The 19337-nt window shown below is 40.6% G+C and overlaps 1 protein-coding gene across 5 annotated transcripts in view; it reads right to left on the reverse strand.

Moving 5' to 3' along the window:
- The window catches only part of MAP3K9 (mitogen-activated protein kinase kinase kinase 9), a 100211-nt gene that overhangs the window by 33475 nt on the left and 47399 nt on the right, over nucleotides 1-19337 (reverse strand). For 2 of the 5 annotated variants that reach the window (XM_082059313.1, XM_082059311.1), the window contains exons 9-11: nucleotides 16509-16621; nucleotides 15040-15855; nucleotides 3252-13805 (exon numbers count right to left, since the gene is read on the reverse strand). In XM_082059313.1, coding sequence (XP_081915439.1) covers nucleotides 13324-13805; nucleotides 15040-15855; nucleotides 16509-16621 — 1411 coding nt within the window. In that variant the 3' untranslated portion in view covers nucleotides 3252-13323. Of the gene's footprint in view, nucleotides 1-687; nucleotides 720-3251; nucleotides 13806-15039; nucleotides 15856-16508; nucleotides 16622-19337 lie in introns of those variants that run through there. The other 3 variants (XR_014184708.1, XR_014184709.1, XM_082059312.1) reach the window with 3 other exon arrangements.

Below are 19337 nucleotides of genomic sequence, written 5' to 3' on the forward strand. Positions count from 1 at the left end.
TTGCTTTTCTACTCCAGCAGAGCAGGAAGCGGACACTCCTCCACAGATGCTGCAACACGTTAACATCGGAGCAGTTACCAGTCACCCATGAGGAGAGAGTGGCACAGCAAGTGAGGCAAGTACAGCAGCTTTAAGGCAAGGAACCTGGAAGGCTCCTTTAGGGCCATGGAAGCAGAAGCTTTGGATAGGGCAGAAGACAGGAAATTTGAACTGAGTGAGGGCAGTCTTGGAGAAAGGCAGAGGAGCAGCCCCCTTGAAGAGTGAGGGCTCCGTCTTTGGAGAAGGAGGAAAAGGAGACTGTGCTGAATGTGGTGGTCTTTGGGACAAGAGCAATTGGAAGTTAAGACTCCAAGTTCTGTTTTGCTAGCAGAAACCAGCTGCACGATCAGATATCAGCTGGGGTATTTCCTCTTTTGTAGCAACCCTTCTGGTTTCTGCTTATTTCCTGTAGCATCCCAGCAAAGCTCTGACCCACATTCTCCTTAGTGCTGGTTCCTGGTGCACCCATCGCTTCCCTTCCGCGGGCACACAAGAATAAAGAAACCTCTTGCCTTTTGCCTCTTTCCTTCCCCCTCAGTCTGAGACCTCTTCCCTTGCCCCAGCTTCTCCAGTCACAAATCATTATCATGAGACATTTCAAGAACAATTCTCCTTCAGAATGTACCCCAGTTTAGAAGATCTTCTTACCTCTGACTGGGTCCTGCAAGACTCGGGGTTACCTGTAGAAAAAAACCAAACAGCCAGATACAACTGCAGGGAGTTTACCAAAACTAAAACGTCAGACTGCTGCAAAAATAGCAAGCTCTTGGTACAATGACCAGTTCTCCAACTACTGCTTCAGGGTCCCACTGGAGAATGTGTTGGCCTTCACATCCATCAGAGCTGGTTCTTTTAATATTGGCTGCAATCTATGACAGGTAACCCCGTCCATTTTTTTTTTTTTTTTTTTTAATATTCAAACCCATGTTTTATTATTAAGATGCTAGAGCATGCTTTGGGGATAAAAGAATAAATTTCTGAACAAATTTTGCAAGCATGAAGTGTACAGGCTCTAGTTATATTTAGTAATGTGATTATGGTTTTGTTCTACTTTGTGTTGGAGTGCTATCAGTTGATCCTGCCTCTTTTCATTCCACTTGGATTTGTTCTTTGTTAAATTAATGAGGACTTAACAGAAAGTGAAAATCATGTGTCATTTAATAAGATTTCAGATTAAGTAGTAAAGAGGTACAAAGCATGTTGAAGTTTACTTGAGAGCCCCAGAGCTTTGCTCACCCTTAGTCACAATTGTTTTCTCTTTGCCTGCCAGAGCAAACTGTTGTGTCAGTTGTGTCCAAGCAAGAAGAAAAAGCTTGTAAACCCTAGTTGAGATACTCCGATGTTTGCTGTTGCCATGTTTGCTCCAGCATTTTTTCTAAAGCCTAGTCTGCTTGGGCCTGATGTCACTATGCCTCCAAACTTTTCATGTTACTATTAGGTTCTTGTTAAGCCTAGCCTTAATAGGACAGCCTCTCCCTTTTCATCCATGAAAGAAGGGCCAAGCATGTCAAAATTTCACTAGAAACAGCATATTAATTTATCATATCAGCTGCAGCAGCATAGTAGGAGAAAGCCTGCCCTCTTTCCCCTTAATCTGCTCAGCATTGGAAGGCTACTAGCAGTTTAATCAAGGTATGCAGTGGGCTTTCAGAGCAGCACTTCCATGTACTATTTAAGCACGGGACATCCAAGGAACATAATGTAATACATTATTATTTCCTCACTTGAGTGTATTTACAGCTAAAGGCCTACGTAAGACTCGTGCTGTAGAATTCATATGCCCAATACTTGCCTGCACATTAAGGAATGAAAAACTGAAGTCACTCAATGTAGAACATCTGCTGGTGTGTTCATTCTGCATCGATGCTGACCCTGGCAGATTTCATTTAGGATTCTCCCTCTCTGCTAGGAGTGGTTAGATTCCCCTGCTTAGAAAACCACTAGTTTTATTTTTATGTTCCGCTCCATTGCTTTATGTCCCTGCCATTTTCTGCAGAGGCTGCATTTGCTGGCAGAAATTTATCTGCCATGATGCATCTATATTTTCACTCCTGATAAGGCCAGCTTGAAAATTATGGTAGTTTCATGGTTGTGACAGGTAAATTCAGCTAGAAAATCTGATTCTCTTAGGATAGAATCCTACTCTGCAAACCATTACAAAAGGTAGAAATATTTGTTTTAGTTTGAGGCAGTCAGGATTTGGAGAGAAGGAGGGAAAAGATGGTTTGAAACATTAAAACCTGCAAGATACCTTTTGTTAAAACAAGTGAAAAGGCAATTCATTTTGCATGCTATTATTTCTAATTAAACTTAATTGACCGCTTGCCCACTCTCCTCCCAGTTTATCATAAAACACATCACTACAGCAGTTTGAATGGAATACATGACCAAAGGTAGTCTACCTGTCCATTGTTTAGTCTCCACAGCTGCTAGAAGGGTGTAAGATTTCTTGCAGGTACTCAAATCAGAGAAAAAAATCTCTTTACAAAGGAAATTATGAAACTTAAGTTCTTGTAGTGCACAGCTTTCCATCAGTGCAGCTGCATTTGTTAAAGCAGAGAAATGTGAAATGGTGGCTTGGTGGCAGAGAAGAGCAAAGGCACAACCTAGGAATCAAACACACAACCTAGGAATCAAAACCATGTTGTCCTGGCTTTCACAGTGTCAGCAGATGAAACAGCTTGGAAAGATCCTTGTTCAGGCAACTCTGTCTCATTGAATGATGTGGCAGGGACAAAGGCGCAGCATCAGAAGTGAATCTAAACCATCTGTTAAATGTCATCATGCACAAAACGTTTTACTGCATTAGCTCCACATCCAGGCATTCAGATTCACATTCTGGTTGGGATACTAAATAAAGAGCAGAAAAACCTTAAGCTGACAGAACAGAAATATTAACCTTAATAAAAATGGTATGCAATTAATTACCCTATTCAGAGAAAAGCCAGAAGGGGGTTAGCAGACAGGTACTGTGTGCCAAGACTGATACTAAGTTGTCTAGGGTTTTGCAAAAACAGATTTCAAAAACCCTATGGAGAACCCAGAGTTGGAATAGCTGAGGAGGACCAAGACATCTAGCAAAGAAAAATAAACTTCCCGTGGCACCAACAAATAGTCTGAATTCCTCAGAGCAAGGTAATGCCACTGCTATTCTAAATATCTGCTCAAAATTATTTGAAGCACAAACCCAAGAACTCAAGGCCTAAAGACGATCACTTTTATAACAGTTTTATTCAAGTCTGTGTGCTCTAGTGTTGAGACAAGGCCTAGATCAGCATTACACTGTAATACAATAATTTTAGCCATTGAACCAAGCCTGCTTGGCATCCTTGGTTTACAATTTACAGTACATCAAAAAAAGGAGCAAAGAGAAAAGAAATCCCAAAACGCCAACAACTTTCATTAGCTCTTTGCTTTGCTTAAATATTGTTCTATAACATAAAATAATTTAATACAAAAAAAGAACTGTAATCCAAATACACATAATACATTGACACAGAACAGAGGAAAGATACAGTAGATTATGCACAAGAGTATTCAGCTGATGTATTACCTACAGTGAAACAAACTGGACATTAATATAATTTAACTATTTAAGCCCAAGAAGGTCAGAGGCAACAAGTCCGGGTCACAAATAAAGCTTTTTTAAAAATAATGCAATCTTCTTTTCCTCTAAGCTTACTGCTGCACAGAAGTTAAAGGAAGGCTCCAACAAACCACTTAATTTGACAACATTTCATCACACAAACAAGAAAAACTTGGTGGCCTCTGTTATTTTACTTAACTCTGGGGTACATCACCATTCGCTAATGTAACTGCTTCACTGCAGGTTCTTCGGGAAAAACATACCTTCAGGTGCTACTTCCATAGCAAGAGACTTTTGAACACTGTGAACAGAAGACATACAGAGGTCTCCAAAGCCAGACTGAAATACTTAAGTTGTAAGATGAATTCCAGTCCTGCAGAATTCGGAGTTCCTTATGAAGTACCCACCACCCTCCACACAGTGATTTCAACACAAGCAGGAACTACGCCATATCTCAAAAGAACAGACATGGGGGCATGATCTTATACTACAGTCATCTACTCACTTGGTTCTTCAGATTTACAACATTGTACCTAGGAAAGTCAGGTCACCGATTTTTGCATCTGGCTTTAAATAGAAGCAGGAGCAGATCCACAATTAGTAAGGCAAATGAAAGAAGTAGCTTATAAAAAGAGGGAGGAAATACATTCTCTGGCTGAGAAATTCTTGGACTTTCAAAGCCACAGAAGAGACATTGTTAAAAGCACAGGTATTTTCCCTGATTTTCCACCACTGTTGGCTGCCCTGCCCACTCCATATCAGCCTGTATTTCAGATATCTCCATATCTCAGATATTTCCAGCTTGTTCTGAATTTATGAGAAAGAAATCATATATACCAGCTCGAAGTGCTGAGCCAACAGCTGCCAAACAGAACCCAAGAGCTCCAGTAACAGTGGTGGATGTTGATCACTGCTGAACTTGTCAGGTCTGTCCACCAGCTTGCAGGGATGCATTTTTGAAATTAAAAAAAACCACCTGAGATAAGGCCTCAGGTTAAACGGACATTTGCACATACAACCTCCACACACTACTTACTGCCCCCCTACAGCTGGCAATCTGCTAATGCAAAAGTCGTTCTCTTCTCTTGTGTCAGAAAACATTCTCAAAGCTTACCCTGTTTATGGTAAGAATTAGCAGTCAAATAGGTATGGCATGTGCAGTCATGGGAAGGCCACAAGAGTCAGCAATCAAACCAGAATTTACTCAGAGGCTTGTGTAGGAACTCTTTCCTCAGGTAAATTGACTTTTTCCTCTGACAATCACAGTACAGAGCCTGGTTCTTCACCATTAATCTCTATGGGACAATCCCCCAATCTAGATTAAAAGAGCTTTGCTGAATTGGGGTCTTGTGCATTTTGACTCAGATACATTCCACTGACTTCAGTGATGTTTAAGTATGTGATGAAGAGCTTTCTTGAATTGAGGCCTCTTCCCTTTTAACTTGAAAGTTAATTACCCTAAACATGAACTTTCACTACTACATGTTCTTAGCTTTACATGCTTTCTTATTTAGCTGTCAAATATGAAGGGCACTGGTTCCTACTGACTTTAAGTGAACCCAGGTATATTCTCCACTTCAAATTTAGCCATCCCCCCCAAAAAGCTATGTTGCAAAAGAATGGCTTTTCCTCTCTGCAAAGAGCACTGGCCAAACTCAACCACGCAACTGGCAAACACTCATATGCATTTGCTTTCTTCTTTTCTTCCCCCCTTTGTTTTTTTTTTTTGCTGTGGCTTTATTCTTTACAGTCTAAGATTTCTGGATGTTATGGTTGTCAAGATAACCTTGAAAACAGAGCAGAACTGATGCATGAACATCTGCTTGAGATGCAGTGTGAAAAGTCAACTTGGAGGTATTAGCTGCCTCATTCAGAACAAATTTTCACCCTGTTGACATTGTAAGAGCTGCTCACTAAAGCATGCAAAACAGAAGAAAAAGTCTACTAATGAATATCTGGGCAATCAGTCGAGGGTGACAACTCATTTAGTGACACAGACTGGGCCTGGGAGAAAACATGTTACTCAAGCTGAGAAGTGGCCACATCCAAGTAACCCAAAGTGGCCACATCCACAACTTCCAGAAGAACCCAGAAAAACCAGCAGCAGCTCAGTCCTCCTCCAGATGTAAACTGAAGAAGCCCAGTGTGCACCTGCACCATGCCAAACAGTAATCAGAGGCCAGGTTTGTTCTGAAACTCATTGAGGAGAAACGATATAACAAGGGTTCCCAAAGAACTTGTTCATTTATGTACTGAAATCTGCTGTTAGCAGCATTCTTATAAATGAAGCTTGGAAAAACACCAGCATGTCCTCCTGCTCCATTATAACCTCTACTGGTAAGACAGCGAGACACAAAAACATCGGGACATAGCTAGAACAATGTTTCTTCTTCCTCAGACCCATGTATCTCTCCTCAAGACAAGGAGATTAGCTTTATCCAACCTTAACATCTATTCTTGAGAAAATGGTTAAACTGGAACAATCAAGGTAGAACAGGGAGACAGTGTCAATCACTCGGAAATAGCATATATAAAATTCATTATTCTGGTCTTATGTTGGGGTTTCAGCCAACAGCTTTTCAACACAATGTAGGTTCTCACTAGCTATCCTGGAATATCAAATTTGGGCATGGACAAGATCCTAGAAAAGTATTTCTGAATAATGAAGGACCTTCTCCCCACCCCCCAACACTATTAGTTTTCAAATAATTAACTTTAAACAAATGAAAGTTTGGCATTTCTCCTGCAGGTTTGTTCTAGGCTCTCTTCTGCTATGCTGTGCATCCATCTGACCGACTGGCTACAGACCTAACAGTAGTCCACTTCAAGCTGAGCTTATAAATCCTCTACACTACACACTAAAAACGTGTCATGGTTTCTTAATACTTGCTATATTGGTCTGTCCGCATGTTATTAGCATTCAGATACAAGGACTGTATTAGGATCTGAGACGTGAGGAAAGCAATACTGCCAACACAGGGAAAAAATCGGGATTGTATGCTGGATCAACTTTATGAGCATGTGAGATTATTTTAAAAAATCTGTTTTCAAAAAACACACTTTTGCTTATAAAAGCAGTAGTAACCTATACAAAGTCACCACCTTTTGTTCTGTGGACAACCAGCTTTTCCACAGGTCAGAAACCATCAAGAAAAATTCCCTGCCTTGTCATATGTTGTTTATTTTGGAGACACACATAGTAAAAGCAAATATAATTTTAAGTTATAAAACTGAATTGCTGGTTTCATTTTTTCCATCAGGAATTTGCATGTCAAAGAGCCAAATACAAGTGTTTACCTCTGTCCTCCCATCATTCCAGCCTCAACCACCTACTGAGAGCAATTCTTACACAAGTTATAATTTCTTCCCACTCTATCTCTACAAATGAGGTAGCTCAGAGTAAAATAAAACTAACCACAAATTAAGTAACTACACATTCCTCAAATTCTTCTTTAGGACCCAACCTACCCATGATGCCAAGAAATTAGCAAGCAGCTAGTATTCCTCTGTCCTCTGCTTATTACATCAAGGAGGACAATTTCACTCTTCTATTCCCTATTTCCTGCCAACTTCTGCTTTCACTTTCCCAGTTGTGTCTTACCCTTCTAGTTTGAAAACTTTTTAGGTCAAAGCACACCTGAAACAGGTATCAGGTTCTGTCTTAAGCCTCCAAGTCCTACAGTAACAAGAATGAATCACCGATAAAGATGGGACGGGGGCAGAATTCCAACTGAGAGGTAAGGAGAGCCGGGGATAGCGAACTTCTTTCCACAGGGGTGTACGCACATTGGTAAATGGAAGGACATGAAATATTTACTGTGCTGGCATTTGGCCCAATGTGTGATGAAGAACACCACAGTACTGAAAGCTACAACCAGGTGTTCCCTCCAAAAACCAACCTCAGGCCCTCATGCAAAGAGGCATGTGAGATAGAAGGCACCTAGGAATACAGTATGCACCTAGCACATACATATGTCTTTCACGGGCTTAAAACAAAAAGCAAACAGTCCAAGAAACCATTCTCAGTAGGAAAATTATGTTCCTGGTCATTTAGAACTAAAGGAAAAAAAAAGATTTTTCACTTCAGTACAGAAGGAGATGAACTGTTTTTCTTGTACACAAACACTGATGAGATGCTGAAGACTTTCCAGTTGCAAGAAAAGGCAGATCCTTGTTAGAGAGAACAGTAATTCCAGTAGCTCGAGCAGACCCACCACCCAGTCACCAGGGGGAAATCACCTCTTAATCAAGCACACACACCTTTTAGCCTGGGAATGACTATTTTTAAGGTACAAAAATAAAGCTGATGCAGGTTATTTCAGAAGCTGTACTCATCACTGATCAACAGCAAAACTGCTTAAAACAGCTGAGCATGAGGAAAAACAAAAGCAAACGCACATTTTAGCTGCAGCATGTGACTTTCTACTAGCAGGTTCAATAGATGAAGCAGCAAAATAAGCCATAAATGCATTTCCATACCACCTCACAAAACTGTGAAGGAGGGCTGAGGAAACAATATACAGAAATTCTTCTTAAGACTCTTTTGTTCCTTAAACACACACACACACACACACACACAAAAGGAAAATCTAAACCACAAACTGTATTGGAAACAGAACAAAAAAAAAAAAAGAGATAAAAATTTGGTTAAAGATCTTTTCTGTTCAGCTACATACAAAACCACTGGCTGTGCAAACCACCCACCATATTCTAATCTTACAACAGGAAACTTAACAAAAAAACATGATCAACCAAAAGTTTATGAAGTCTGAAAGTTATCCTCTGTGACAGCATGAGTATGTTTTGGTTCTCTTTGCACATACATGCTGTATTTATTGCTTGTTTGCAAATATGTTTTAACACATGCCTATCCCCTCACTCTTAATGTCCAGTTTTACCCAAATTATAGCTTCAAGTCAGTTACAAATACGGAAGCTAAGAAACTGTTCTGCAGCGACAGGGTAAGGATCAGAAATCTCCATTTCCAAATCTAGGCATCCTTGTTTCATAATGCAAAGTGAAGCCAAAAGGAGGACCTGCACCATTGTGCAAGAAATAAGCCTCCTCATTTGCCACAGAGTTGGTAAGAGTTCCTGAGAATTTTTCCAAAACACATGGAAAAGGTTAGAAAGCAATAAGCACTTTTTCCAAGAAGTGTTTAAATACCCCCAAAAGAAACAAAACTATTAATATTAGCTTAAAATTACTTACAGAAGTAACTGGCTATCATTGAGTTTTGAGATACAGTATTAGGTTTGGTTCTATACATTTAATAGGACCCCAGCTCCCATATTCATCCCGCAGAGATGAATTAAGTTTCAAATAAAAATTAAGCTCAAGATAGAAAGGTGACTCAAGATGGGAGGTTTCCTGTCATTTTCTATATAGCAGAACACTCCAGGTGGCAAAAGCCTTTCTTTACCATTACCGCCTCACCTTCAACAGAACGAGAGGTATCTGGGTTTCATGACATAGCGAAGCAACATCTCTATGCAGTATTGTCCATAAAGTCATGCTATGAAGAGGAAGGCAACTACTCCCATTCCTAGAGGTACAGAAAAATACTTCATCATAAAAGCATGCCAAACCAAAACAGGTCTTTCCAGATCAATAATGAAATATCCACTTTGCAAATATTAATTTTGTTAGAAAACCACTACGAAAAGAATGTTTTCACTGAGGTTCCCTGTCCCATACTGAATATCAACCCACTGCAGTAATAACCCGAAGGAAAAAAAAAAAACACACAACCTACAGAAAGTTACATTTGCACCTCTGAAAGGACGTAAGACCTACTTGTGGGCAAAACAGAATATCTGCAGTCCATAGGAAGCAACAGTATTAGAAAAAAAAAAAAATTCCATTAAGTATTATCACCTTAGTTTTGACACAAAAGCTTTCTTCTCTCTACCTATCCCACACTCAATTTCTGTGAAACCAGTACGAATTTATCAAAAAATCTATAATTTTTTTCACTGGTTGCTATGTCTGTGCTTTCCTCCAATTTTACAAGAAAAAAAACAAAAAAGGCTACAAGGAGAGCATCTTTTGAAGGGCTGGCAAATGTTTTTCACTATTTTATGTAACTGATGTGCTGATTTAGGATACATACTGACAGCTGACTATTTAATAGAAAATACATAACTATTTCCAGAGCAGAAAAATTTCTCTCGGCAACAATCTTACTATTATCAGTTAAAAAACATCACTTCCTCTTTGTGAGCCCTGTAATTACTTTAACATATTTTACTTTTTTGTCATATTTTAGACTGCTCAGTGATTTCGTGCTCTCATGTTATTTTCTTCTCATTTTCTCAGCAAAAATATGTGCAACTTATTCAGATATTTAAGAAACAATACATTTGTTAAAATTCTATAGCAAGGTTTTCATCATCTTTCTCGGGAATACTGCTAGAAAGGTGCGTCAGTCAAGATAATTTTGAAACTTTTGTCTCCATGACAAATGGGAATACCAGCAACCAGCAGAATAAAGGATTTGTGAGATGACTGGCTTGTATCTTCTCAGTATCTAATGGACCGCAGTGAAGCACCACTCTGGAGATTTAGAGTCCCTCAGCTCCCACAACTGGGAAGGAAAAAACCCAACAGATTAAGAAAGGAGAGAAATCAAGCCATGATGGGATAGATGGATACAGGGAGAAGTTACCAGCTAGCTTAAACATGCACATAGCCTCTGGGCCTCAGGACACCAGTTACAACAGCTTCTGGGGTGCATAAGGTAAAACATCTGACAACTCTGCCATGAGAGCCCCCTCTGCCTGTCAGAGAATACCACTCCGCCTGCTAAAGCCGACAGCTTTGTTTCTACAACAGATTCCTGCCTGATCCAAACATTATGCAGTTTTGTGACAGGGAATATCTAGGTTGGAAACTCTGATCTGGAGCCTTGACTCCTTGTCATCGGTCCTACCCAAGTTCCTTTGATGTTGTAATGTCCATTTGGCATTAGGGAAGATGCTCTTCAGAGCAAAATACTTCTGACAGGTCAGCTACACTCCACCTTCACCTCAAAGGGAGACAGTGGGAAGGGGTTTTGATACTTCATCCTCAACTTTCCTAAGCAAAAGAGGTGACAGAACAACTTGGCTTCACAGCTGTCTTACCTGCGGGGAACTTGACAGAAACCTTATGGTTCACTTGGTGAAAGCAACCAGTCAACTACAAGAAAGCTTAGTGGTCTGAGTTAAACCAATGTGACATAGAAATGTAACCTCCTATTCCACACAAGTAAATAGGTTTTAAAGATTCCCGTTTGAACAGAGCTATTCCAGGTGATGTCTTTGCAGAGTGGATGATGCTTCCTTTGACTTCTGTGATAATACTTTTTGAATGGAAAGCATTATATTTCAGAACAGCTGATCCAGTTTTGTTTCAGACTTTTCAGAATAGTAAGCAAGACTAGGAAAAATGGCTTGTTTTGATCTTCTGCTTCAAGTCCTTCTGACAGCCTCCGACTGGCTTTCCTTGAGTTTATTTCTATACCACAATCAAAACGAATCATCTGTTTTGGATGGGTTTTGCCTTTTTTTTTAGCCTCAGGATCACAAACTGAGTTTCAGAAATGGAAAGCAAAAGAGTGGATGATTAAGAAATCAAGAATGCTGAAGGCCTACATTTACCAAAAGCATCGGAAACATTCGTATCTGCACTCCACACCAGAATACCTTGTCTACGCAGTCAGCAGTCTATCCAGCTTCAGCAGCTAGTGTAGCATTATTAAGGCTGGAGCATTCAATGGGGAAATCAGCAAATAGTACTTCTGCCATTAAACACATTTCATGGCATGTGATAAACAAGAAATGTGTGAACTTTCTACATGAAAACATACTGTAATTGCTTGAAAAAAGGGTGCACTTGGCTAACAGCAACATGCTGGTTTTAGCCCTCAAATAGAATTAAAAAACCTTAAGTACAGTACTTCTCTACGCATGCTGGTTTTTAACATCAGGTTACAAACATCTAAACACTCAGATTCTCTGTGCTGACAGCTGCAGCAAAGTATTTGGCCACACTGCCTTCCCAACAGGACTGGACTTCCTGAACAGGTTGACCACTGCGTTGGCAGCACTGTCAAATCAGTTATTTGCACCCCAATGATCAGTAGATTAGCAAAATGAGCACAGACCTGTACAGAAAGAGTAAACAGATATGCTGTATCCTGCAATAAACGGTCTACCTTATGGCACTCACATACAGGCCGCATCCCTTATTTAAAATGCTGAAAATGGGCAAGAGTGAAGCTCTCATAAAAGCCAATAAGATAAACCTGCAGAGGCACAGACACGCTTGAGTCTCTGTACAGAAAGCTGTGAGCACAGGAACACCTTATCTGTGTGACTTTCTCCTTCAAGACAGGGGTCTGTTCTTGCTCCAGAGTCAGGAGTTTTTTCATATTTGAACTAGAATAATGTTTTACATGTTGATAGGGCCTTTCACTCAAAGATCTCAAAGGACTTTATATCTACCACATATGTCCCAACCCCTCCCCCTGTGAGGTAGGTATTATCCCTGTTATTTACAGATGGGGAAATTCAGGCACAGAGGTTACATTATTTGCCCAAGGTCACACAGTGAGTCACGAAATAAAACAGTATCCAGATGTTGTGATTCCTGTTTGCACAATCCAACTACTAACACAAGCCTCAATTTCCAAAGAGCCTTAAACAAGTATCAGCGTGCATAGGAACAGACTTGGGTTTCAGGGGCCACTCCTAAAAAGCATAAGGAGAAAAAACAGGAAGAAAAAAAGAGTGAGAGGACACATAACTTACTTTTGCAAGCCAACACAGCTTTAAAGAAAGAGTTCCTACTAACTCCCTTCCCAAAGCTGAGGCAGCTTGACTATGAGGGAAAAGGAGGCTGATGGAATCAGATTTTGAAACAGAAAAAAGCAAGCTAGAGTAAGCAGCCGTACCATAAGACTTCATCTTTTTTGAAAGTGCAAGGTCATAGAAAAACAGGGCTGCGAGGGACCTCAAGAGAACACTGAAGTCCATCCAACCTGCCTTGAAGCCAGGATCAACTACACCTACTCTTTTCCAACAGCCTAGTTTGTTCTCAAAGACCTCCACCAGTGGAGATGCCATGCCCTTCCTCTGCAATCTGTCCCACCTTGCACTATCACATGAGCAAAAGAGGACAAGCGAGTCTAAGATAGCTACTTCTGCTCCTTCAGTGGGGGTACCATGATTCCAAGGCCCATCTAATGATCTGAATACATTTCAGAGAAGGTAGTCTCCAGATATTTACTTGTTTCCGTCCTGGATTCCTTGGGAAAACATCAAACACTGGTGTTTGCTGTAGTGAAACATTTGAGTTTTGGGCATACTGATTAATACCAGGTTAGATACCAATATACTTACTGCAAGTGCCAAATCCTGCAAGGTCAGTAACAAGGACTTTGATATGATAATTTTAGCTCATTGCAGACTCAAACTGCAATAAGAGGACAGGGAAGACTACAGAAAAACCCCACAGCAAAAGTCAGCAGCTTTTTGTTGCTGAGTTACATCCAACTGCAGACAAAAATCAGTCAGTGAAACAACACATCTTCAGCAGAGGCAGCACCATATGATCTCTGTAGCATCCCTTCATCTCATCTGTCTTCAAAGTGCATTCTCAGTGCAAAAAAGTAGGATTGAATTTATAGGGGCTCACTGTCCCCAGTGGATTTCATACTAAGACCAGAATTCTTGCTTGAGTTCATATGCTGCAGCTTTGTGTGTGTTAAGTTCACTTCTGCATAGTGGAATGGTGCTGTCCTGGCTCTGCCCCTCAGCATCCATGTCCAACAGTGTCCGCTCCTCTGCAGGAGGACCCACCTGAAAAGGAAGCAGTGCAGGCAGTCCAGGTCTCTCTTCTACAGTGCTGCTGCTACTAGCGAAACAAGAGTCCAGATTGCTTGGAGTATCAGTACTTGAGCTGTTGGCAGAAGATTCACCCTTGGCATTGCTGGGTGACACAAACCACCAGGGATCAAGCCGTTGCCGACTGGCTGCAGGACGTGGCCGAGGCAGGAACTCCAATGTCTTGGGTCTTTCCAGTGTGGGGTCCTGCTGTGCATTCCATCGTCTCGGGGTTGGAGGAAAAACAAGGTTGGGGTCTGGCAGGCGAGGGACCTCATTGGGATCTCTACTTGGACTAGGTGTTTTTAATACACCTATCCAAAACAGAGAATATAAGAGAAGAGGGAAACATGTTAGATGTCACTGCTAAATGGTTCCAATAGATCTTAAATTATTTTATGCACATTGTGAAAACATTTTCAAAGCAGAAAGCCTCCATTCAGAATCTACAAACTCCGTATCTTCAGGATTACACCAATCTGAAGTGAATAACTGGCTTTTTTTATTCCTACACTGTTCTCAACACAAGACACCTGTTTCACTGACATAGCACAAGCAGCAAGTTTTGTTCATTCTTTTGTTTGCTTTCTTCACTTTTCAGACTGGAGAGCATAGATTTGACCTCCTACCAGAGGTGAGGACTCTCCAAATCCTTCCAAGGGCACATTACCCATTTACAGCTTGAATGGATCAGGCAGACACTTGCACAGCAGGATATGTGACACCTGTTTGCAGCAAGAGGGACTAAGTTCCTGGAAGAGCCATTTAACACTACTTACTGTGGATGCTTCCTGGTTTGTTTTCATTTAGGGGTGAGGGTGTTTTGGTTTCTGGTTTTGGGTTTTTTTTTTTAATAAACACAACATAACTTTTAAATTTTCATTAATACCATTTTAATGAGTATTCTCAGCTGCATTAACCTACATTCTACTACAGACTGCCATTCAACAGACAACCTCACATTTTGTTTTACCATTGGGAAAAGTCTAATTAAATTAGATTTTAATTTATTATTCTAGTCCTCTTTTTTAAAATCTGAATTACTAGGGCAAGAAAACAGGAAAGCATTTTTTATGTTATCAAGTCAGAGCCATTCCTAAACACTGCAACAGTGAGAACACTACCTACCCAGGAAGATCTCTCTTGTTCGCAAAAGAATAAGAGTAACAGTGGCACAGCTTAAAGTGCTTTAGAGATCCAATTTTCACTGCCATAGGGATCAGAATTTACTTTGAATTTTAACAGCAAAACAAACAAATGTACAAAGACAATGGAGATGGAATCTTGAGGAACTGCTAAAAATATGCAATATTTGTACTTTGTCTAAAAAACAATACTATGCTCTGCCTCACAGCACGGGATCAGAGGGAGTTCCTTAGTGCAGAGCTGCTGGAACAGAGACCATTACTGCGTTATTCTGCTCATTATTTGTGTAAAGACGGTATCGATAAGCTCTTCTAATGGATTGACCATCACAACAGATGCTGTATAAGCAACATGTTTGGGTTTTTATTCTGAAGAGGAAAAGGACGATGGCTGAAAACCTACCTGCTCCCAGTGCTCCAGTTAAACAGCTACTGGAAGGGCATCCACTGGTTGGGCACCCATTGACAATTAGTCCACTCCCTTTGATGGCCCCATCAGAAGGTGTGCGCCTGTGCCCGCTTTGCTGGGTGTGGGAAGAGACTGTCACGTGTGTGGGAGTCAGGGACTGGTTGGGGTCTTGTTTGAACCTCTCAATTTGGACATTGACTAGTGGGTTGGTAATGGCTGGCAAGGGAGCCTTGACTGTCACTGGGCTGACAGGCATTTCATACACCACGATCTCGTCACTGTCTGAGCGTAGCAGGGAGCGGGTGGAATTACATTCGGAAATGGAAGACAGGGAAAGAAGGGTGAGGGATGTGGATGGCTCGCCTAGCAACAACATGGGATCGTCTTTCCTGAAGATCTTTCGGGAAGGTGGACTAGTGCTCCTGCGGGGGCGTCCAGCTCTCTGGAAAATGCTGTCACGCTTCTTCTTCTCTTCCTTGGGTGCCTCTGGCTCCTCTTCAATCAGCAGTTGACACTTTCCTGCTTCTAACAGATCAAAACCCAAGCCTGCAGCAGCCAGCACAGCTCCACAGCCGAGCAATGCAACCTCACATCGCTTGTGGTGGGAACCACTACGTTTGAGGCTGTTGGTGGGTGTCAGCTGTGGGGTACTAGTAGCAGAGTTCACAGGGGTGGACTCCTCATTGGCATCACTAGACGGGCCATCCCAGTCTTCATTCTTCTGAAATGGGATGCAGAGGTATGACTGATTGTGCCCTGGTGAAGGGTGCACTTTTCCCTCTCCATTGAGACATTCGCTGTCTTCATCATCTGGAAAGCAAATGAAAACAGACTTTGCATGGATGGAACACTTTCATAGGCAAATTTTGCTGTCTTACAAATATACATGAAAATTAAGCTTTTCCTCAGAAGATGCAACTGTCCTAATCACAAGCATCCTTCACCAACTGCCAAATACTCATAGGCTACTGTCTCCAGAGCAGACAGGCCAAGACAAGTAAGTGGAAGTACTATCAAAGTGGAAGAAACTAGTGACACATTAATCTGCTTGCAATCAACTGCAGAATAGTGTTTCAGAAGCAATCTACACCTCAGTTACTTCTAGAGTAAATATGCACGTTTGGGAGCAAGAAGCAAAAGGCTCCTTATTTTCCTACAAGTGAAGGTACAACCATGCTGCATATCTAAATATCATTAACAGGAAAGGAGCTGAGAAGTAGCATGCAGCTAGAGGGGAATTAAGAGAAACTTGTTAGCGTGACAGATGAGAAGCACAAGCAGATAGGTGAACAAAAAGAAAATCCAGAAGAAGAAACTAGCTACTTCACAAAGAATAAAAGAAAAACAGCACCAAAATTAAAATATTGCTGTAAGGTACCAGGTAAAGGTTCAGGAAAGGAAGGGTTCATTCAAATGTGAATGGAAGTGGGGATAAGAATATAAATTCCAGGGAATTCCTTTACCCATCTCTGCTAAGCTGGTGAATCCTGGAAAAGCAGGTGCAGTTCTCTGAATCTTCCCAAGGTTCGGTGCACTGGATGACCACTGTTTATAGCCTTCTACCAGAGCTTTCAAACTGAAATAGTAAAAAGATGAGAGAAAATGTACCATGTTTTCAACCAGTTTTCATTATCCCCCTTCTATATTCTCTATTGCTCTACTTTGGGTATGCAGGTATCCATCTTAATAACATAGATTTGAAGTCCTCCCATAGCAGGACATTTTGCAACATCTTTACGGCACTTTAAAATACAAAAAAAAGTCAGGAAGCCCATCCTTCATTTATTAGACCAGGGCAGTCAAAAGATCTCTGCTGATAACCAGCAGCTATGAATGCAGAATAATATAAAGCACCTCTACAAACATCAGATTAAACATTTTCTTTTTAAACCAAGGCAAACCTACCATGGCATGTAAAAAATAAAGTGCTCAACAGGAGGAGGTGAAAAATACCTCCAAAACCATTTTTATGTGAAATACAAATGAACAATGAAAGTCAAAGATCACTCACTGGGACAATAATATGTTAAAGTCATTATAACAGCAAAGTCATGCCTCTGTATTATAGGCCTTGACTGATATCTCCCCTGTGAAGAAAACACCGCACTGAAGTACAAACAGTTAAAAGCATAACTTCCAGACTACAGAAAAACAGGTAACTAAAATCATAAATCATGTCATTGTTTCATTTAGTTACAGACCAAAAAAAAAAAACAAAAAGCCAAAAACCTAACCAATGTGAACAAAACAAAACAAGTTAAAAACCCCAAACCAAATCCCTGCTTTGAAATCACCTGCATTTAAAGGTTTGTCACTTGACACCTCAGTTATCAGCAGTCCCTATTCAGAGGTGTTCATTACCATCACCCTGTTTGTTCCCTGCAGTACATTCATGACATGAGAAACATCTTTAGTAACTGACATCACTTTCTGACATATCAACACTCAAACTTTTATTGTTCAGTTAGCAATATTGTCTGAATGTGAGATTTGTGGTGCCTTTCTCCAAATTCCAAAATTAAACACATGATAGTGTTGGTGAAAAGCTAACAGGCACTTAAGATAGTCAGAAACTGAATGAAAGGAGCAAAAAAAAGCTGTGGGTAATGTGAATGATCTCAACCAGACCTACAAGAGCATCTAGTTGTTACTGAAAGAACAGAAAACTCAAAAGAGATGAGATCTCTTCCAGCTCCATTACTAACTTCCATTGTCCTTTGATCAAAGACACATAACTTCTCTGTACTTACATCCTTCTTTCTCTGTAAGGGAAGGATTGTAATGAATTCTCTCTCATGAGTCATATTTTCCACCAGAATCATTCTGCATTTCTAAGATGGCTTCCATCCCAGGATTTAAAAACTGGAAGTTGTATTATATCAGGGTTTTTTTTTCTTAGCATGTATTTTTCCTCTATTCTCTACCTAACCGACATGCCTAACTTGTCACCAAACTATATTGCTAAAATGAGGTCACAAGATCCAAAGGTGATTCAGCACACACTCAGCTGGTTGATGACATCACACTAAAAGGATCCGGTACAGTTCTCAGCTGTTACAAAAGTCCATCATCTTCCCCCCATTAACCATTCGGGTACACAAAGTACCCTGCTATGAACTTGAACCCAGACAGCACAGTACTGAATCCTGCTTGAGAAGACTGACAACCACATGGCTTTACAACAGAGACGCAGTTCAGTGTTTGGGTCTCTATCCTGATTTACTCCCTCCATACTATACTGGCTACGTAACCCAATCCACCAAATAATGTACGTTGTATCTAAATTATCCATGTGTACAATATGCATAGTTAGGACAAGTAGGATGAAAGGCAACAGTAAACTTCAGTTTAGCCCGCAGTTTACAGTCACAATTATCTAAAGGGTCTTGAGAATTGCCCTTTATTGTACAGCAGGACACATCAACTTAGTTTGCTTCCTTTTGACTTCTCAGAACAATCTTCCCTTGCAAAAAACAGACTGAAAATTTGCTGTTACTGATAAAGCTCAGCTCAATCTGAACAGAAAGGTAAACAGCTACCAAAATAATTTCAAGGCCTGCTACATTTACCTCAAGGTTATAAAAATCTTCATCCTTGCCTTTTATTTTTTGCTCCTTCTCTTTCTCTCTCCCAAATTACAAGCAGACCCCAGACAGTTGCACAGAGGACAGCTGCACATCCTATTTAACTAGACAGTAACGTGTATATAAAAGCAAATCAAAATATGCCAACTTAGAGTACGTTCCTACTACAGCAGTGATATCTGTTACTGCTCCAAGGAAAGAGCAACTGGAAAGATTCGAAAGCACTAGCAGCAAAACTACCTATTTCAGTCACCAGCATGACAATTCAGGAGCCTAAAGACTTCTTATCTGTTATCTATTTGGGTTAAATATCAGGAAAGTTATTATGGTTGTGTTACATCTCTGTTGCTGCCTTCTATCGGGAAGTGAAAAGCACCTTCCTTTAGGAATGATAAGGTGACAAGGCTTATCTGCTCAGAAAATTGCAAAAAAACATCCCTACAACTGTAAGACAGCATCTCTGTTGTCTTAATACCACTCTGTAACACCATGTTGAGGCATTAATGAATATCATGAATAAAAAGTGTCTGTTCCCATGCTCATCCCTATTTAGCTTGCAAGAACTTAAGAGATAACAGGTAAAGGACTGTTAATGCCCCAAATCCATTATCACCCTCCATAAAACCAGTAACATCAACAGTGTCAAAATTTAAACAGGGTAAAGATCAGCCATGCCATAATAACAGACTGGGGCTAATCAATGCCAAG

The sequence above is a fragment of the Streptopelia decaocto genome (genome assembly GCF_964273445.1).
Source record: "Streptopelia decaocto genome assembly, chromosome: 7".
NCBI classification, from domain to species: Eukaryota; Metazoa; Chordata; class Aves; order Columbiformes; family Columbidae; genus Streptopelia; species Streptopelia decaocto.